Source organism: Tachypleus tridentatus, chromosome 13, assembly GCF_004210375.1.
Source record: "Tachypleus tridentatus isolate NWPU-2018 chromosome 13, ASM421037v1, whole genome shotgun sequence".
NCBI classification, from domain to species: domain Eukaryota; kingdom Metazoa; phylum Arthropoda; class Merostomata; order Xiphosura; family Limulidae; genus Tachypleus; species Tachypleus tridentatus.
In genome coordinates, this window is record NC_134837.1 from 110280060 (window position 1) to 110297106 (window position 17047).

A 17047-nucleotide genomic window follows, 5' to 3' on the forward strand; every position below is an offset into this window, starting at 1 on the left:
TAAACACAACCACAAAACTGTGTTCACCAGACAAAATTAACGATGAAATAGACAAAATAAAACAACATTTCATCAACATCAACACATTTCTTCCATAAATCGTTGAAAAAGTATACGCATACGCCTAGATCAACAACAAATCCCAAGATATTTTGGTTTGTTCGTATAATCTTTTCAATGGTTTCCGAAGGAAATTTTTTGATGTTGATTAAGTATTGTTTTATTTTGTTGATTTCATCGTTAATTTTATCAGGTGAACACAGTTTTGGGGTTGTGTTTATTTGGTTTCTTAATATGTTGAGTTTTTGTTTTGTTTCACGTGCTGAGTCCCAGGAAATGTATAGTCCAGTATGGGTGATTTTTCTGTGGATTTCTATTTTGAATCGAGTATTGGTTCTTGTGATATTGAGGTTAAGAAATGCTGTTTGATTTTTTTTTTCCTGTTCACAGGTGAACTTGATTTTGTGGTGTATCGAGTTAACTTGGTTGAGAAACTGTGTGTTCTTTAGATGTAAAACCACAATTTCTGGAACACCTTTATACCTATACTAATTAATAACTTAACATCTAATTGCAACGCCCCTTCAATCTCGTACCCGTTTACATTTTTGTCCCTAAGACATGTGCCCGGCAACGGTCAGGCGCAAACTCTCTTTGTTAACCTGAATATGACCTAAAAATGTCGAAACTTTGTTCTCTGCTTTAATTTGATAAAAGTGTTAATGCCCATACCAGCCATCCTGAGATACATTTTCATGTACATAGTTTAGGCTAGATGGCGCCTTTGCAGCTTAAGTACTTCTTGCATTATACACACCATCATATTTTTAATTTTCAATTAGAGAACGACTGTTTTATATATGAAAACAAACCAAGATATTTAGACAACGACTAGTTACTCTTTATGCATGTAACACACTAAGAACACAAACAGTTTTGAAACAATAATTGGAGAAATCGAAACATTGATTTTAGCATTGTAAGTCTGTAGACTAACAATTGTCCCACAGAGTGACGGTACATTAAGAACATATCAGTAGGTATAATTTTTTTAAAAAAATTCGCAAAACACTTCCACGTTTACTCACTTTTTATTTGTTTCTTCTGTTGAACCAAAAAATAAATAATCTGTTAATTCGTGGATTGATAGCTACATGCAGAAGTAACTACTATCAATTCTGATATTTAAATACATTGTTAGGCTGTTGAATGTTGATTCAAGTACTAAAACCTTGTCTTAAAATTTCTGTATTTGAAATTAGTTGCACCGGTAATCAAAATATCATACGTGTTCTTTAAGCATTCTTCCTTACTGTAAAATATTTAATTTGTAATGAAACAATATTATAAGGACTGAGTAAAAAAAACTATTAATATTTTGCAGTGTTGTAATTAATATCAGACACTATCCCTAGTTACTGATGTTCGATTTTCTTTCTAGTGAATAATCCATTCTTGAAATATAAATGCAGTAAAAGACTCATTGTTCACTTTTCAGCCAATAGCATCAAGATACCTGACATTTGGCTTAATTGTAGTTCGGTTTTTTTATGGTCAAACGTCTTTGACCTTTACCTGGTATTCATTTGTCACTGAACCAATGTTCAAGAATTGATCCATTTTTATGTTCTAATCACTACTGTTACAGACATGATGGAGTGTGCTAAAAAATTCCTTGTTAATACTGACAGTGTTTCTTATTCTCAGTACGATGTTGTATATTTGATCCATCAAAAACATACTGAGCTGATGGCTGGTTGGACTCTTTGTAGTATTACTAAAAATCTGACCTTATTTCAAGATGTTCTGTCTCAGCTCCTAATCCATCATCTCCCAGTTCCCAGATCATAAGGCCATCATATTGTAGGAAATGCTGTTTCTACATATACAAATTCTTAGCCTGAACAACAAATTTACAGGTGTCAAAACTGACTCTTAAACCATAATTTGGATCTTACTTCTACCAGTACCTCAAAAATCATAGCACATTGCATAATAATCCACTTTATGGTTTGTGCTCTGGTATTAGATATTTGTGATGTGACTGTGTTGTTTTTTTTTACATAAAAAAATGAATATAAATATATATGAATGTACATACATCTGCACGTCATTGATACTGGCAGATAAAATTGGGTGAGCTTACTGAGTTTACCTTTGAAACCAAAATGAACCAAATACTGACAGCACTAACAAACGAAGTTCCAACTTAACACCTCATATTTGGAACAACTGTGATTTGATTATTGGTTTAGTGGAAAATGAAACCTATTTAGGATAAAATAAAGATTAATAACTACAGAAACTGAAATTCCAACTGACTTAGATACTAAATGCCTTGATGTTACTGATTAAAGTATGAACTGTAAGTCATTCATAATGCTGAATTAATCAACTAAGTGTAATGAAGCTGCATTAAATATAAGTTACTAAAGAGTAATTAGGGTATAAACTATTGTGAAGACTTTAGATTCCTTTAACTGGAACTTATCAGGTGGTCAATCTAAGCAAACTTCCTGTTTTAATGAATGTTTCAAAAGATGAAGAAGATCCTGTAACAACAATTTCCAAATGATGACATGTATAAATGATAAATTTAATTGACAACCAATGGAGTTAAAAAGAAGTTATGTCAAAAATATTATTATTTCTGAATGTACTGAGCAATGTGCTAATTATTTTCTAATTACTGTTTTTTCTTGTCTTGAATTTAATTATAATTTGCAATAAATGTTAAGAATCCTTTACTTTCTGGAAAAAAGTTTACTTATTTCAGTGCCCATAAATCATTAGATTTATCAAGTGAAAACTGGAGTTTTAATTAATAATTAGAACATCTTTAATTTTATGACACTTGGGAATTTACAAAATTAATGCTTCTGAACAAAGAACAGTTTTAGGCAGAACCAGTAAAGCAAAAAAAAAACAAAAAAACATCTTTTCTCCCCTTGCTGTCCCTAAACATGTAAAAAACCAAAAAACACTATTTTCATAAATAATTTTAAAATTACAGCTTTGGATCATCAAAACACTAATAAAGCTAAGTGAAATATTTCAGTGTTGCCTCTGGTAAGATATATAATTCAAATACGTTTCAATTCTACATACACTATGTTCATCTGTTGTATATATTACATATCACAGTTACTTAATATGTTCTTTTAGAGGTCTCCAATGATGGAAATTTTGGATCTTGAAAGTTGTGAAAATTAAATATGATTGCAAATATAACTGCAGCTTTCAAGCAATTTCTGTTGCATGTGTGAGTTTTCTTATAGCAAAGCCACATTGAGCTATCTGCTGTATCCACTGAGGGAAATTGAACTCCAGATTTTAGCATCATAAATCCAAAAACTTATTGCTGTCTCAGCAGGGGACCTGATGACAGCCATCCCCTAAAATCATCATGGTCATAAAACCAAGAAATTATCAAAGCTCATCAGTCTTCCAATAATGCTTCTCAAAGCAAATAGTCCAAGAAAATTCACAATGTTTTTGGTTTGTTTTTGCAGAAACTTGTGAACAATTAAATTTTAAGTTGATATATTAAAATAATCATGAGTAATAGTAGCATTTTCCAGTAATGTGGCTATGTTACTTTAATTCTAGTTAAAATAAACAGTATAGAAAAGAATGCTTCTGACAATACAAGTGTCTTATTCAGAAGTTGTTTCTAGTTAAAATATACATTAAAACACAGGAAAACCTCTTTGTAAGTTTTCCAAACCACACTTCTTGTGGATTAAATATCCATTACTACTTTAAAATTCATCTTATCCATTACACAATTAATTGGGTTAAAAAACTAAAGTTTTAATGAAATTGGTGTAATAAAGTTTTAATATATTAAAACATAAGCTTTCCTAAACTTTCATTTGTTTTTTACAAATTTTATTTTTTATAAATATATCAAGTTTTTATTATCTCTAAGAAAGCTACACAATTTTATTTCCTTTTAAAAGACTTCCCAAATAAGTTTCCAACTGAAGAGCTAATTTCCATGTTTCCACATACAATGAAACAAGTCTTAACCTTGTATCTGTTTTACAATATCACTAATTATGACAAATAAACTTATTATAACAGGTTGAAAAATCAACTAACTTAACTTATATGATTGGAAATGTTTCATATCTATAAGATACAGTAACATATTTTTTTTAAAAACTTTCAAAAGCAATAATCTACTACAATCATAATAAAAACACTACCCATTGAATATTTTGAATTTTTATGAAATAACCAACCATGTCCTGTACTTTTCATTTAGTTCTTATTTAATTCATTTTCTTGAAGTTAAGCACAAAGCTACACAATAGTCTCTATGCTCTGCCCACCATGGGTATGAAAACACAATTTCTAGCATTTTAAGTCCACAGACGTACCACTGGGGAGCCACTGAATCCTAATTAGAAATGTCCAATATTTTCTTTCCATGCTTTATACAAGTATGTATATTTTAAAGAAAAACTGATGAGAAAATTCTGGAATGAAATTAGTTTTTCTGATAATCCAATCACATCAAATTGTTTCTGTTCTGATACTGAAGTAATTCAGTTGCTGAAAAATGTTTTAATCATAATTTGAAATCTGGTGATCAGTTTTTTCAAACTACATTATAAACTATATTTTCTTTCTTTGCATGTAGCTATCATTTAACTGCTTCATTAAAAACTATAAATTAAATTTTCTACTTTAATTAGAAGTTTGATTAACATATATTTTGAAGTTATTAATAGTGATATATTGTAAGTGTTTACAGATTATATTTTAGCATTAAATCTAAATAATAATAAAGTTCTACTAAAGCATTTTATTGGTAGTAAATATTTCATATTCTATTAAAAAATCATATTTTAACTATAGTTAAAATCATAGTTAACACAACTCATTTTTTAGGATACAATCACTATCCTACTTCACTCAGTTGTCACACAAAAACAACTGAACTTCCAGTCCCGAGCAGAAAACGATAAACTATAAAGGAAACCTTGTGTCATTCAGTGAAGCAAACTGAAGCATGTGTCACATCTAAAAATTTTGAATAAAAGCTTTCTATATGAGCTGCACATTAAACAATGGAAAAATATGCAGGAATAAAACAAATATAGTGATAAACGACTTTCTAATTTGAATATTTTATTTCTGTAACCAAGCTAGTAAACAAGCTATACACATATAAACTGATACAAAACCTATGTATATATATATATATATACAGGTAGGTTTGTTATAGAGTTTATTGGACCAACTTGGAAAGATCATTGTGTTGTATCTCACATCTTCTCGTGGTCAAGAATTTCACCACTAGGAATGTGAAGGGACAACTGCTTTTTTTCATTAAATTCAGCATGAAGTAAAAGTTCTTGAATCTTAACCTTAGCAACAGCTCTCTGGTACGGAGTCAGACGTCTCAGCACTGCTGCAACTGTTTCACCAAAATGGCCTTCTTCATCCTGTACTTGAGAAATAACATGCAGTTTATCTGGTCCTTTCAAATTAATACAAGGACATTTCCTTTTTATACCATGAAAGGTATCTCTGTTCTGAGAAATTTCCAATGACTCTGTTTCCTCTTCCTGTAAATGTGGAACAACTACAGTTTCTTTTGATTGCTGCATTTCCTTCAGTAGATCTTCAGATGTAATAGAACTATTGTGTCTAAGAACAACAGAAAAAAAACTAAGTATTTTCTAATGGAAAAAACTAACTTGTCTATTTGAATGAACATAATATTTAGAAATACAGTGATTTAAATTATAGTTTCTAGTAGGAAAAATATTACATAAAGATAATTCTAAAAATAATTCAGTAACAAAACTTTTTTAGATCTAGATTAAATCTAGACTATCATTGTAACTGTATGGCTCTCAAACAAAAGTTAACATTTTTATTGCACAAAATGTATTTCCAACAAGTACTTATCTCTTGACACACAAAGCAATTTCAACCTTTTTTCTGGCCTCTAAGCGTTGCTAAAGATTTATACACGTTGTGCACTGGTCTATTAACCTCATCAATTTTGAGTATTCCACCACCTACATTGACACAAGTAGATTCTTCTGTTATTCCCACTCCATTCTCACTTTTGAGAAGTGGCAGAGGAAAGAAAGGGCAGCAAGTGTGCGAGAGGAGGCAAGTGTCTATCAGAAATACATTTCCAGTGAAAGAAAACTATTAACTTTCAATGCAGTCTTATGTCTTCTGATTCAAAGATAGAATTCTACATTCCAATAGTTGAAGAGCTAGTGTAGGTACTCACTACTGACACCAAGTGGAAAGTGACTGCCCATAATACAACTATGCTTTTGAATGAAACTGAAGGATACATACACTAAATCTGAAACATGTATGTTCTTAGTTTTTAAAGAAGTAATCAAATTTGATATGGGTGAAGAAAAAGGATGTGCACAAGTGAAATCTAGTCTTAAAGGTTCAATTCAATAGCGAATAAGCAACGTTGATACACAACTTCAATTGGACAGAAGAGGTTCCACAACCCATCCTTGGCATTAGGAGTTTGAAAATAAAACGGATATAGAGAAATATATATAGTAACATAAGCATGAGGGTTAAGGCATGTTGACAATGTTAAATATGTTCACCAACCCCAATTGGAGGTAAACAGTGTCATACGACAAGCAACCAGAATTATGAAAAGGAAGTGAGCATTCAATCAAAACTAGACAAATGTGTGTTTGTGGGTGTTTTCTTATAGCAAAACCACATCAAGCTATCTGCTGTGTCCACCACAGGAAATCAAATTCTTGATTTTACCATTGTAAATCTGAAGACATAGCAGGGGAAAAAAATTCAAAAGGTGAAATGTCACCCAATAAGGAATGGGAAGCATAATAGGCAATAGAGGAAATATGTGAAATCACATACTTGATTAACATGTTCTAAAAAAGGGGTGGAAGGTATAATCTTCTGAAGAAGTTCGTGACTGACCAAAATAAGAACATGTCTGAAGAAAAAAAAAAATTCAAACTGTTGTCACCCTGATTATATAGTTTCTCAGAAACATAGATTGAAAATGAGAAAAAACTGCCAGCTAAACATATGATCCTAACTCCCTGCAAATGAAGGTCTACATTTCCTGTGAAGAAAAGTAGAATCCGAGTGCTGGAAAGTCATATCACTTGCGTTGCCAATTGTCACGGCAATATCAAATTCAGAGATGTTACACTTCCACTTCATACTAAGTTCACTTGCAGTTCAGGAACAAGAAACAAATTTAAAAAACGAATTGTTGAAACAAATGAAACCAAATACAGAAAAATAAAACTGTGGTTGATACAAGAGTTTAAAGAAACACATTAGAAATGGCCAAAAAGCACAATCATAAACAGCACTTGCACACAAAACAACAGTCTAAATGATGTAGTGATAATTGAGAAAGTGAGGAATGAGGAGAAACAAAAGTTAACTACATGCACCAATATATAGGTGATGCAATACTATTGATGGAGAGTAATAACATGATATGTACATGTTCAAAAATGGCATGAAATTGATGGAATGTATAGACAGGTGATCTGAGCATGAATATTTCTTTAGCAATGGTTAGAGAGCAGAAAGAAAACTGAGATAACTCTATGCAGAGAAGGTAATACCACATCAGAACACAGTCTTTACATATCAAATTCTCCTTTTTCACTTATAAGTAATATACAAACAAGGAAATATTTGGCCCTTCAAGATTTTTACAGAATACTCATCCCCAAGAAATGAAAAGTCAAAATTTTATATTCCCTTCTTAAACTCTTTATATGTTCCCAGTTTGTAATACGACTGATGGCAACTCATTCTATAACTAATTATCCAGTTTAGGAAATACAGACTTTTTTTTTCAGATCTTACTTTTCCTGCATAATACAAATGTGCTGGTATCCACGTCCTAGTTTATCGATTCAATGATTATGACAATAAAATTGATAATAATAATGTACAACAGCAAAAGATTCTTTTGTACTTATATAAACATAAATATTATTTGTGATTGTTGTTGGAGACATTTTTCTAATAGGAATTATAAATATCTAATTCAAATGCTAATAATTTAAGTTCAAAAACTGTATAGTTAAGAAAACATTTTCTTCATTCTGCTTGGAAAGTGATATTACTGTGGACAGTGAGACGTGCTTGCTTGTTCTACCCATTTCTAACCATTCTAGCTTTATTTAACCTGAGTAATATTAGGAAGAAAATATATTCACACAGCAGCTGATTTTTTAAAAGTTCCAAGTTCTAACTGGTTGGCTCTTACATGTGTTTTTATCACTAACAATATCAGTTACACTAGTTATTGAATGTTACAGTTGTTTGTTTAACAATAACAGTCATTATGTTGCATGTCACTGCTTTTCATTTTGATTTATTAGTTAATATTATTATACTTTTATTATAAAGGCTGTTCTGCATTGATAGTTTAGAATCTGTATTTACGACTAAACTAAATCTCCTAACTTCTTCAAACCTCGTGATGTGTTGTTGAAATTATGGCCAAAAATATTAGAAGCAAGTGTTTCAAACTGATGAAGCAATCAGTTATGTTCTTCAGAAGTTAAAGTGTAAGAAAATTATATTTAATCAGTTATACTGTTGACCAGTTTGATTTTTAGTTTGAGTTTACTCTGATGAAAAGTTATAATTATTTATCATAGAATGAAATTGGTATTGGTATGGAAAGTACTCACCCTATATCCTTCACTGGCATATATCCACACAGGAAAGTCAATTTATCATAGAATCTCCACTTCTTTTTATGTTTGACAGAAGTTCCATTTACCTGTTGTTCAAGCTTTCTTTTCTCTTTTACAAATACATCCTTTAGATTTTTCCATCTGCATTTACACAGTTCAGCTGCAAAAAAACATGATTTTTAATTAAAAATAATTCTATTTTCTTTTGATAAATGGCACAGGAATTGAGACTTTTAACTAAGTTACCAACTAAAGCTGAAGCTCAACTGAGGTTATGCAAAAATCAGATGTAAATGTACAATTACATACTATATGGACCAAATATGAGGTAGAACTAATTTTACCACTAGGCTGAGGTAAACTGAAAAACACTTGTAAATTCAAAATGATCTCTAACAAAAATTATCACAATTGAAAGAGTTATATCTAATAAAATATAGGTCCTTGGAAATTGTAATATTTATTAAAAATTGGGGCATGGTGTAATGTATTTTATTCAACTTTTAGGTTGATATTTTAACACTATTACTTTTTATGATAAGATGTTCATGGGAATACGAGAAAAACAAGAATTAGCAACATACCAAATAAGAATTTTCTTATCATGGTTCTATGCATAACATTGAAGACAACAAGGAACTATTTGGTCCTTTAAGGTTGCCTCTATATAACCTCATTCATGTCAAAAAGTAAACATTCACCTTTTATTTTTCAGGATACCATCTATTCTCCTCTTAAATACTGTACAATTCTGACACCAAATCACCTTGTTAGGAAAATAAATGTTTTAAAAGGAAACTAGTTTGTTTTTTTTCAAATCTGAAATTTATGTCCTTTCATCTTATTGATTCCAGAATACAGTGCAAAAAAATTAAGGCCCCTTTATCTTTTCCGTTCCCTAAATGATCATGTAAACTTCAGTAAGATCAACTCTTAACCTTCTCAAAATGAAGCAAGTTTAGAAACCTTAATCCTTGCTAGCCTTCTTCTGACCCTTCTTCAGTAAGTCAATATCCCTACTTTGTAAGAAAACCAAAACTCATATAGTATTCCAATTATGTGAGGCATAACTAGTGATTTGTTTTGTGAAATAATTTTTCTTACTACAAAAGTAAAACTAATTAGCCTATAATTTAGAGGGTAATTCTTATTTTCTTCCTTTACAAATATAAATAACTCCTCCCCCTTAAAAAAAAAACAGTAGCAGTAATAATTCTCAAATAATCAGACACTTCTCTGATATCTAAAACTTCAAGAAAAAAGCTCAAGTGAGTAACTGAATTTTCCCCACTACAAATAAGTCGAACTGGCTTATAATTTCCATGATAATTCTCACTGCACCCCATCCCCCAAAAATATTAAATAGCGTTTGTAGTTTCCAATCATCAGGCACCTGTCCATCATCTGTTGACCTACTGGTGAAGCTCATGTACCTGATTTTTGATGTGTTTTAAAATGTTTGGAAAAACATCTTCTGATTCTGGTGTTTTATATACTAGCTTTAATCTCTTGGTCTTCTTTCCAAGGGATTAATGTCAACATAATTCAGGTTAATTTCACTATATCCCAAAAATATGTTTAAGATCATGAAAATTGTTAATATCCTGTCTTGCAAAAACATATCAGAGAAAAAGAAAAAAAAATTAAAAGCTTAGCCATTGTATAACTTTGAAAATAAACCTTGCAATCTGCAACATTTAGCAGCCCAATTCCCATATTGTTAACTTAAAGCACACACGACAACAGAATTTAATGTTCCTAATCCTCAAAGCTAGAATTAAAAAAAGACTTATACTGCAATATTCTCCTACCAAACTGAAAATTTATGTCTATTCCAGATCTACAAACAGAATGCTTAGGTACCAACAGTTAAGCCATGTACCTTCTGCCCATAAATGTTCAGAATTGCCATTCAAAACCTTTGATACCAGTATTTAAAATGTTCATCACTAGCCTGAGAAGAAAATTTTTGATTCAAAAGGCTCAATGGATTGAGTTTTATGTATTTATGATCAATCAAAAATGTGCAAACTTTACAAGGCAATACTCATGTCTGACTAAAGAGTAGGATTTGACAGCCACCTTTATAAAACACCCACTTCTGCAAAGTGTGGAATGCAACATTTGTTTTTAGTAGTAACAGAATGCAAATTATGAGCCCACAGTCTAGTACACTAACCATGTGGGCATTCTAAACCCAAATTACGTCTAAAGTTGAAGACAAATTGAGGTTATGCAAAATCATATGAAACTGTATAATTACATAAAATATGGTACAAATATGACACTAGATGTGATTTTTTACAAGGCTGAAATAAAATAAGAAACATATGTAAATGCAAAGTGATCTTTAAAGAAAATTCCCACAACAGATATAGTTGTAACTAGTAAAATATTCATCCTTGAAAATTACTGGAAATTGTAAGATTTATTAAAATACTGGTCCTGGTGTAATGTTTTAAAAATTGTCATGGATGTTGACATGATTTCTATCATTCTCAATCAGTGTACAAAGTTTATCTCTAAGTTTAAGCTAAGTAAAATTACTGCATATACCATCTGTTCTTGAATGTTCAACAATCCTTGCAGTACCCTGCACAATGACATTCATTTTATTCAAAATCAACATTCTCAGTGTGTTGACAAAGAAAGAAAAGATGAAAAACAAAGAACCAACTCCAATATACAACATAGGTCTTACATGTCTTACAACACTCTGTACATTATTAAAACATCCTGAAATTGAATAGAATTATTGTAGAGGATTATATCCATGCTCTAAAGGTTATAATTACTTGTTTGTACATGTCAAAAACATTCACAGAGTGCATTTATAATTACCTAAAATGTACTTCTCACTGAATATATGAGACAATTTTTTTAGTCATATATATTTGTTTTTACTTATTAAAGTTATAAAAATTTATTGCATATCCCTATTATTTGAAAATACATAATTTTCAACCATGAGAATAATACACTTTAGAACTGACATTTATTATATCGTTTTATTTGTTATACTTCATAGTATTTATGTCCATGGAGATATCTGTACCCTGAATAAAAGCTCACGATTTGCAATGTGCTTATAATTATTTCTAGTTCTACTTTTTGTGAAATTCTTATCCTGGAACAAATTGTTTGTTTGTTTTTTTATTTAATTTTAAGATAATGACTCAATATACAGTTTTCTCTATAATTATGTTTTATATATAATATTATCACTATATGATAATGTTATTTACAATTGGTCAACGTAACTAATTCACTAACTACTATACAACAATATCAAGATACCATGTTTGCTACTGATACTATGCCTTTTCATACTCAGCTTCACAGAAAATATGATATAAAGTCTACATCTACTAAGTATCACATTAAATTCCGTTTCGGTCTTATATATGTGTATGCAAGAAGCAGCCTCATTAATTGGCGAGAATTTCTTGGTCAGAAAAATCCGTAGGTTCAAGAAGCCTTAACATATAACGATAAAAACTCTTTAACCCGAGTTGAAAGGTTTTTAATCGTTTTATATTTGGTTATAATAATACTATGAAAACATAAAAACAACGTTGTTTTTATTCGAAGAAAAACTTCGTTTTCTAATTTTAATATAATTAATAAATCATGTTGCCTTATAAAATGGCTTACACTCAGAAAAACAATCCAAGATAATTTTAACGAGCGACAAACGGCACAACCGTTTTTCGCAAGAAGCCGAAGAGATTTTTTGTTCGAACTTACCAGGTACACCTAAGGTTGATGCTATAATATTCCAAACTGCTGATTTTTTAGTACGATCTCTGAAATCAGATCTTGTTATATCATATAATATAGGATGTTTCCGAACAAGTTCAATCAACCGAAATGAGTTCACAGCCATAATGCAATAAAAAGTCAAAATTCCCCTAACTAAATTTCTCGCGCGAGTATAATATCGCGGACAATCGTGCGACTGAAATAGGTGAGTTGTTATTTGAGTAACTCTCGCTCATTCAATCATTATGATCTATTTCGCTATTTCGCCTATCACAATATAGATCGAAATCGCCCCTTTTTAAAATAATTTTATTACCATAACTTAAAGAAAAAGTAATATTTATACTTACGATACGAGTACAAATATCGCTTTTTCTCAAAATTATAAAAATTGTTATTAGGAGCTTCTCAACACATAATAATAATTTTCACTAGGTAAGCAATCCTGTTGCTTAACTATAAACTCGGAAGAAGAAATTTTTAGGTGTTTATTAATTCAACGTGCCCTCCAGTGGCATAGCGGTATGCTTGCGAACTTGTAGTGCTGGAAAATGGGTTTTGATAGTCGTAGTGGGCAGAGCACTGATAGCCCAATGTGTAGCTTTATGCTTAACTACAAACAAAATCATTTCAACGAATAGCTATAACTTATAAGTGTAGGAGGTAACACACTGTCCTAAGGTATAGGAAGTGCTTTTTCTACTCTTTAAAATAACTATCTAACTAAAGAAGAAGGTACAATGGATGAAATTTTAAGAATAATTTATCATCAAACTACAAATTAGAAGACATAAAAATTAGGTAGCTAAGTTCTTCATTCATTTCGACTTTCTTTATACCTAGAAACATATTTCCGGATCAAATAGGGCTGCAAAATTGTCATATTCTTCAGGCATACTCTTTGTATCAAATAGTGTACATTTCTAAAAGCAAATTGGTATGCTATTGATAGTGATGTTTACAATTTAATATTTTCATGACATTTAATGCTATGACTCCGCCTTAATTAAAAAGAGTTGAAGAGAAAGAAAAAAAAATCTTTCACAAACTTTAAATGTCCACGCATGGAACAGTGGTAAGTCTACAGACTTACAACGTTAAAATCTAGTGGTCGATTTTCTGCAGCAGTTCCTCAGCTACGGTGTTGGTTTGGGTGGTTCTTAAATTAGTTATTTGGGCGTCCGAGTTATTAGAGGCGAGGGTCTGGGAGTAACCAGAGGCTCCCGAAAGCTATAGGGTTTGAGAAGGCCTGAGGCGCATTTTTAGCTCCTTAGGACTCCATTTCAACGTGAATTAAAATATCCACTGATACCATACTGTTTCACATCAGAGTCTGGCAATGCTGAGCACATCAAGTTTGAAAATTTTATTTTTAAGGAAAAAGGAATAAACACAAATGAAAATCATTAGCCAATGAAAACATTAATACTTGAGAATGATCGGGCCAGTGATCAAAACATCGTACCTGTTTTAAAAACGAATCTTACAGTAAAAGATGAAAATAATAATAAAATCGTTAAGCTCCATAATAGAAGCACTTCTATTTCTATTTTGTAAATCCTCGCCAAAAAAACCCATACACTCATATGTAGACTTGTATTACATTCTGAAATGATCTTCTATAATACAGAACACTTATATATTTATACTTATAACATCAACACACTTTCAAGTTCAGGGGCCACAGCTGTATTTACATCCACTTCCTTTTCATAGTAGACCTGAATGCTTGCAAGAGCGGATAAACGTTCCTTCTGCATTCTGGTCCGGTTGAAAACGTACAGTCTTCTCCGAGTGCTGGTCGATCTCTCATACTCGTACAATATGACAGGAACGGTGCATAATATCTTCATCAGTTCACATATATTGGGGAAAGCTGTATTCTTGCAGTGTTTGATGGCCATGGTACATGAAGAGGGTTTCTCTTTGCTGCTGTCTTTGCAAGGAGACATCCATATCTCTTGCCAGCTGATCAGCTTTTAGTCAATGAGGTCTGTGGTGAAGGCAGATCATTCCAATATGTAGTGACCACTGATGAAATGCCACTGGTGCATGAACTAATCATACAAAAAATAAACAATAAAACAGATCCAAGGAGTTTGCGCAACAATCATAAGTAAAGTTAACAAGTGTTAAGTATAAGAAATAACATCATTCAATAACAATCTTTATACTTTTAATTTATTTGAAGTTAAGCACAAAGCTACACAATGGGCTATCTGTGCAGTGTCCATCATGGGTATTCAAACCAAGTTTCTGGCGTTGTAAGTCCGCAGACATATTGCTGTGCCTCTGAAGGAAGGATGGATGAGGTAAGAAAGTTCGCTATGCATCGTTGCTGTCCACATGAAACCCTCAACTGACGAGGTTCAACATTGAAACTTTCTGCCATATGAACTGTGTACACGTGGTCAAACACTTCAAATTTTTCACGTATTCCACTATATGTAACTTTTATTTTATCGACCTGAGTAACGTAGATCTTTTATCACGACATAAGGATCATTTAGTGAGTTAAGTAACATATTAATATTATTATCAACACTTTTACTTGGACTATTTATTTTTTCCTTCAAAATGTTAATTACTAATCTGAATAATGCCATAAAATATATATACACATACAAACACACCTTCATATATATATATATATATATATATATATATAAATGCATTAACGCTGTGCAAGCCAAAATACATGAATTTATTTATCACATGTACACATACATCCTTTTTATATACACTGCTGGCCAAAATCTTAAGGTCAATAAAAATAAAGAAAAAATATGCATTTTACATTGTTAGACTCAACCACTTATTTGAGTAGAGCTTCGAAAGATGAAAATAAGAAAAGGGAAAATAAAAAAAAGTGTTTTTAGCATTTAATAAGGAAAATGTGAACACTATGAAATTAGCTTTAATACTAGCTGGTCAAAAGTTTAAGACCATACCAAACAGAAGTCCTAAACAAGGTAGGAAATGCCCAACAAGAGGTCTCAGTAGTAAGTTGCACGGCCGTCATTGCAAATAACTACAAACATTCGCTCTGGAATGGTCGATATAAATGTTTGCATAAGACTGGCTGGAATGTTATTCCAAGTAAGGAAGATGGCTTCACGAAGATTATGCACTGTTTGGAATCGACGTCCATTTCTATAGACTTCCCTTGCCATCCACCCCCAAACATTTTCAATGGGGTTCAGTTCGGGCGAACACGTTGTATAATCCAAAAAAATCACGTTTTTCGCCAAGAAAAAGTCCTTTGTTCTGCGGGCATTGTGTACTGCAGCGTTGTCCTGCTGAAAGATCCAGTCATTTCCACACAAGCGAGGGCCTTCAGTCAATAAGGATGCTCTCTTCAACATGCCAATGTAGCCAGCTGCTGTTTGACGCTCCTGTATAACCTGAAGCTCCATTGTTCCATGGAAGGAGAAAGCACCCCAGATCATGATGGAACCTCCTCCAGTGTGTCATGTAGAAAATGTCTCCAGTAGGATATCCTCATCGTGCCAATAACGCTGGAAGCCATCTGGACCATTCGGGGTAAAGTTTTTCTCATCAGAGAACAAAACCGTCTTACACTTTTCTACGACTCATGTTTGGTGCTTCTTAGCAAAGTTTAACCGAGTTGTTTCGTGTAGTGGAAGGAGGCATGGCTGGAGACGCTTACCGTTTTTAAAGCCTTTCATAGGTTTTTCCAGGAGACAGGTAGAGAGAAAAGATAATGATGGTACAACCCAAGAAAACACGGATGGCTATGGCCCCCAAGGATTTGTTGATGGCAAAAATAGAGTGGGCTTGCACTTGTTGACCAGCGGTGTTATACCTCCATGCACTCGTCCATCACACAACCTGTCATTGCAGAATAAAGAAAACTGCCGTAAGGTGACTATATAGGCAGATTTCAAAAACGTTTCCTGTAAGAAAAGATACACAGGATGATAAGAATGTTTGTTTGTTTTGAATTTCGCGCTAAGGTACTCGAGGGCTATCTGCGTTAGCCGTCATTTAGCAGTATAAGGCTAGAGGGAAGGCAGCTAGTCATCACCACCCATTGCCAACTCTAAGGCTATTATTTACCAACGAATAGTGGGATTGACCGTCACATTATAACGCCCCCACGGCTGAAAGAGCGAGCATGTTTGGTGCGACCGTGATTCGAACCCGCGACCCTCGGATAACGAGTCGAACGCCTTAACACACTTGGCCATGCCGGGCCTTATTCATTGGTGAAAGAGTAGTCCAAGAGTTGGCGGTGGGTGGTGATGATTAGCTGCCTTCTCTCTAGTCTTACACTGCTAAATTAGGGACGGCTAGAGCAGCTAGTCCTTGAGTAGCTTTGCGCGAAATTCAAAACAAACAAACAAAACCAAAGCATTCTGAATTATGATGGTCACCACTACAACCACACATCGTGAGAGAGCTTTACACGTCGCAGAACGCGTCTATTAAACCGACTAATCACAAAGAAACAAAATTTATGTGGGAAATCGAAGAAAGTATGCGTGCACCACTGCTCGTAGCAACAAAGCGGACGTTGTAATACAACTGTTGGAGCAAACTTCTTGTCTGATTGGGTT

At 32.5% G+C, this 17047-nt stretch overlaps 1 protein-coding gene across 6 annotated transcripts in view; it reads right to left on the reverse strand.

Moving 5' to 3' along the window:
• Positions 1–2821: 2821 nt before the first annotated feature.
• The window catches only part of LOC143238128 (uncharacterized), a 42732-nt gene continuing 28506 nt past the window's right edge, over positions 2822–17047 (reverse strand). For 2 of the 6 annotated variants that reach the window (XM_076478090.1, XM_076478091.1), the window contains exons 2-4: positions 14134–14524; positions 8700–8865; positions 2822–5661 (exon numbers count right to left, since the gene is read on the reverse strand). In XM_076478090.1, the coding sequence (XP_076334205.1) occupies positions 5277–5661; positions 8700–8865; positions 14134–14419 (837 nt within the window). In that variant the 5' untranslated portion in view covers positions 14420–14524 and the 3' untranslated portion in view covers positions 2822–5276. Of the gene's footprint in view, positions 5662–8699; positions 8866–12002; positions 12218–12452; positions 12719–14133; positions 14525–15418; positions 15559–16137; positions 16385–16864; positions 16917–17047 lie in introns of those variants that run through there. The other 4 variants (XM_076478088.1, XM_076478089.1, XM_076478092.1 and 1 more) reach the window with 4 other exon arrangements.